Source organism: Podarcis muralis, chromosome 7 (genome assembly GCF_964188315.1).
Source record: "Podarcis muralis chromosome 7, rPodMur119.hap1.1, whole genome shotgun sequence".
In the NCBI taxonomy this organism is placed as follows: domain Eukaryota; kingdom Metazoa; phylum Chordata; class Lepidosauria; order Squamata; family Lacertidae; genus Podarcis; species Podarcis muralis.
The window spans coordinates 6701449-6703926 of record NC_135661.1 but is presented as its reverse complement, the minus strand read 5'-3'; the positions used below and the strand labels follow the sequence as shown (position 1 = coordinate 6703926).

The following is a 2478-nucleotide window of genomic DNA, read 5'->3' as shown; positions in this document are numbered from 1 at the left end:
TCTGGGAAAAGCCCCCAAGAGCTCTACGCGGCTCTTTAAAGGGAGCGCGGCTCTTGGGGGCTTTTCCAGGAGGTGGTGGAAGGGACAGAGCGTGACTAAGCCAGAAGCTTCTGGGATAGCTGCGCAGCCTGCATTCGCTCCATAAGACGAACACACATTTCCCCTTACTTTTTAGGAAGGAAAAGGTGCGTCTTATAGAGCAAAAAATACGGTAGCTTGCAACATCTCTTTTTTTAAAAAAAGGAAAACCAACTTTTTATTTGTGTTGCTGTAAACAATGCAAGTGCAGGAATGGAAACAAACAAGATTCCGGTCAATAATTGCACAGTTTTGCAAAGATGCATCAAGTTATGACGGAGGTTTAACGAACAATTGCTGTCACAATCCGAAATAGAGTATGTGCAAACGGGAAATAAAAAAGTGAAGGAGAGGGAGGGAGGAAAGGGGGGCGAGGAAAGAAGCCAGCAAAGTGATAAGGGAAGGTATCAAGTGGAATCAGAATTGTACAGTTTGAAGAGACCCTGAGCATCATCTAGTCCAGGGGCCAGCAAACCTTTTCAGCCGTGGGCCGGTCTACCGTCCCTCAGACCTTGTGGGGGGCCAGACTATATTTTCTGGAGGGGAAATGAACAAATTCCTATGCCCCACAAATAACCCAGAGATGCATTTTAAATAAAAGCACACATTCTACTGATGTAAAAACACGCTGAGTCCCGGAGCATCTGCAGCCCGGATTTCGAAGGCGATTGGGCCGCATCCAAACCCCTGCAATGCAGAAATATTCAGCTGTCCCATATGGGGATCAAACTTGCAACCTTAGCATTATCAGCACCACAATCTACCCAACTGAGCTATTTAGTGGGTGGACCCTTTTTATTTATATATTTATGATCTTTAAGAACAATATTCATATGCTCTCAACAGAATTTCAAAAGGATTATATCTAAGCCCCCCCCCCCCCGTCTGACCGTCCAGAATTCTTTAAACATTGCCCATCCTTGCTAGAATCTGTTTATCTTCTTTTCCCTCGTTGAACCCAAAGGAATCCATCTTGCCACATTCTTTACGAGCTTGTGGGAATTGTTTCCATGCTGGCTGCCGGGTAAGGGAAACTCCATCCTCTGCAGCCTTCATGGATGTGAAGGCTAGAAATATCTTTTTTAAAAATTGGCCTTCTAGCCAGCAGACTGGCAGAAGAGGAACAGAGGGCGATTCTCTACCACCAGTTGCTTGGTGGCCCAAGCAAGGGTAGGCCAGAAATTCCTGGTTGGACAGGCAACAGCACCTTGGAGAGCAGACTAAGGTTTGGGTTAAGGACCACGGACAGCTCTCCTGCAAGTGGGGCCAGGCATACAAGTTGTCTCAGCGAGAGATTGCTTTGACCAGCAGACTCCACTGGCCTCCTCCAGTCAGCCTGTGCTAGGAAGGTGTAATTCTCTGGAGCGTTCAGTCTCTCCCAACACAAAGACAGAACAGGCAATCTCTTCAGATGGGAGGATAATTCTTCTGCCTTTGTGCTTGCCACTGTTCTCCCCTGAGCTTAGCTTCTCCCAGTTATGAGGCATGCTCAAAACAGTCATACATCACCAGAGATGAACAGGACGGTTCCCATAATTCTTACTGGTTTCCCACAAGGCCTCATTTTCCACTTGACCAAAGAAAAGCTGCTAAGAAAGTACTAACTTTACTACACATTCCCTTGTTCGATTCATTATTTCATGAAATGGATATACCACTTGACTGTAAAAAATCAAAAAATCAAATGAGCCTCGAAGCGGTTTGCGAAAAAGACAAAACGATAAAATTTATCGGTAAGAACAGCGATAATGTAATACTTTCAAGAGCTCAAGTTCACAACTAGCTAAAAACAGATGGAAATATGCATCAGTTTTCTAAACCTCTGGGTGGGCTTCACGAATGTTTCTAGCACAGAGTACAGTGAAGGCAGCTGCCTGATGTCCATAGGCAGGAAGTTCCAGAGTTTGGGTATTGCCACACGAAAAGATGGACTTCTTATAAATTTAGAACAGGGATTCTGTGGTCCCTGCAACAGTTCTGCTGATGGGAGCAGTCAAATGGGTGAATGTGGGGGAGGCCATCTTGCCTGTAAGGGGGCTTGTTCCTGCCCTGCCCTAACATGCCTTCTCTCCCGCAACCCTCAGGGGTAACTCATCCTCCCCAGCCTTTGGGGAGCTGAAGGATTATTACCTCTTCTACCTGAAGAGCAAATCTCCCAGGGACGAGCTGCTGAAGATGTGGGGCGAGGAGCTGACCAGCGAGGAAAGCGTCTTCGAGGTGTTCAGGTGTTACATCGCCGGAGAGCCCAACAAGGAGGGGCACAAGGTGAGAGATTCAGGGAGGGCCCTGGCCCATGAACCTCCACATAGGGGGTGAACAAGTGTGGGCGTCCGGTCTCTGGAGTCCTGACACAAGTCTCACATACCCTCCAATATTTCTCCAGTGAAAATGGGGGCGTCC

General features: G+C 47.2%; 1 protein-coding gene across 2 annotated transcripts in view; it reads left to right on the top strand.

Annotated features, from left to right (window-relative positions):
• Window positions 1-1616: 1616 nt before the first annotated feature.
• The window catches only part of LOC144328363 (methylenetetrahydrofolate reductase (NADPH)-like), a 16511-nt gene continuing 15649 nt past the window's right edge, over window positions 1617-2478 (top strand). For both annotated transcript variants that reach the window (XM_077931111.1, XM_077931110.1), the window contains exon 1: window positions 1617-2343. In XM_077931111.1, the coding sequence (XP_077787237.1) occupies window positions 2254-2343 (90 nt within the window). In that variant the 5' untranslated portion in view covers window positions 1617-2253. The remainder of the gene's footprint in view (window positions 2344-2478) is intronic.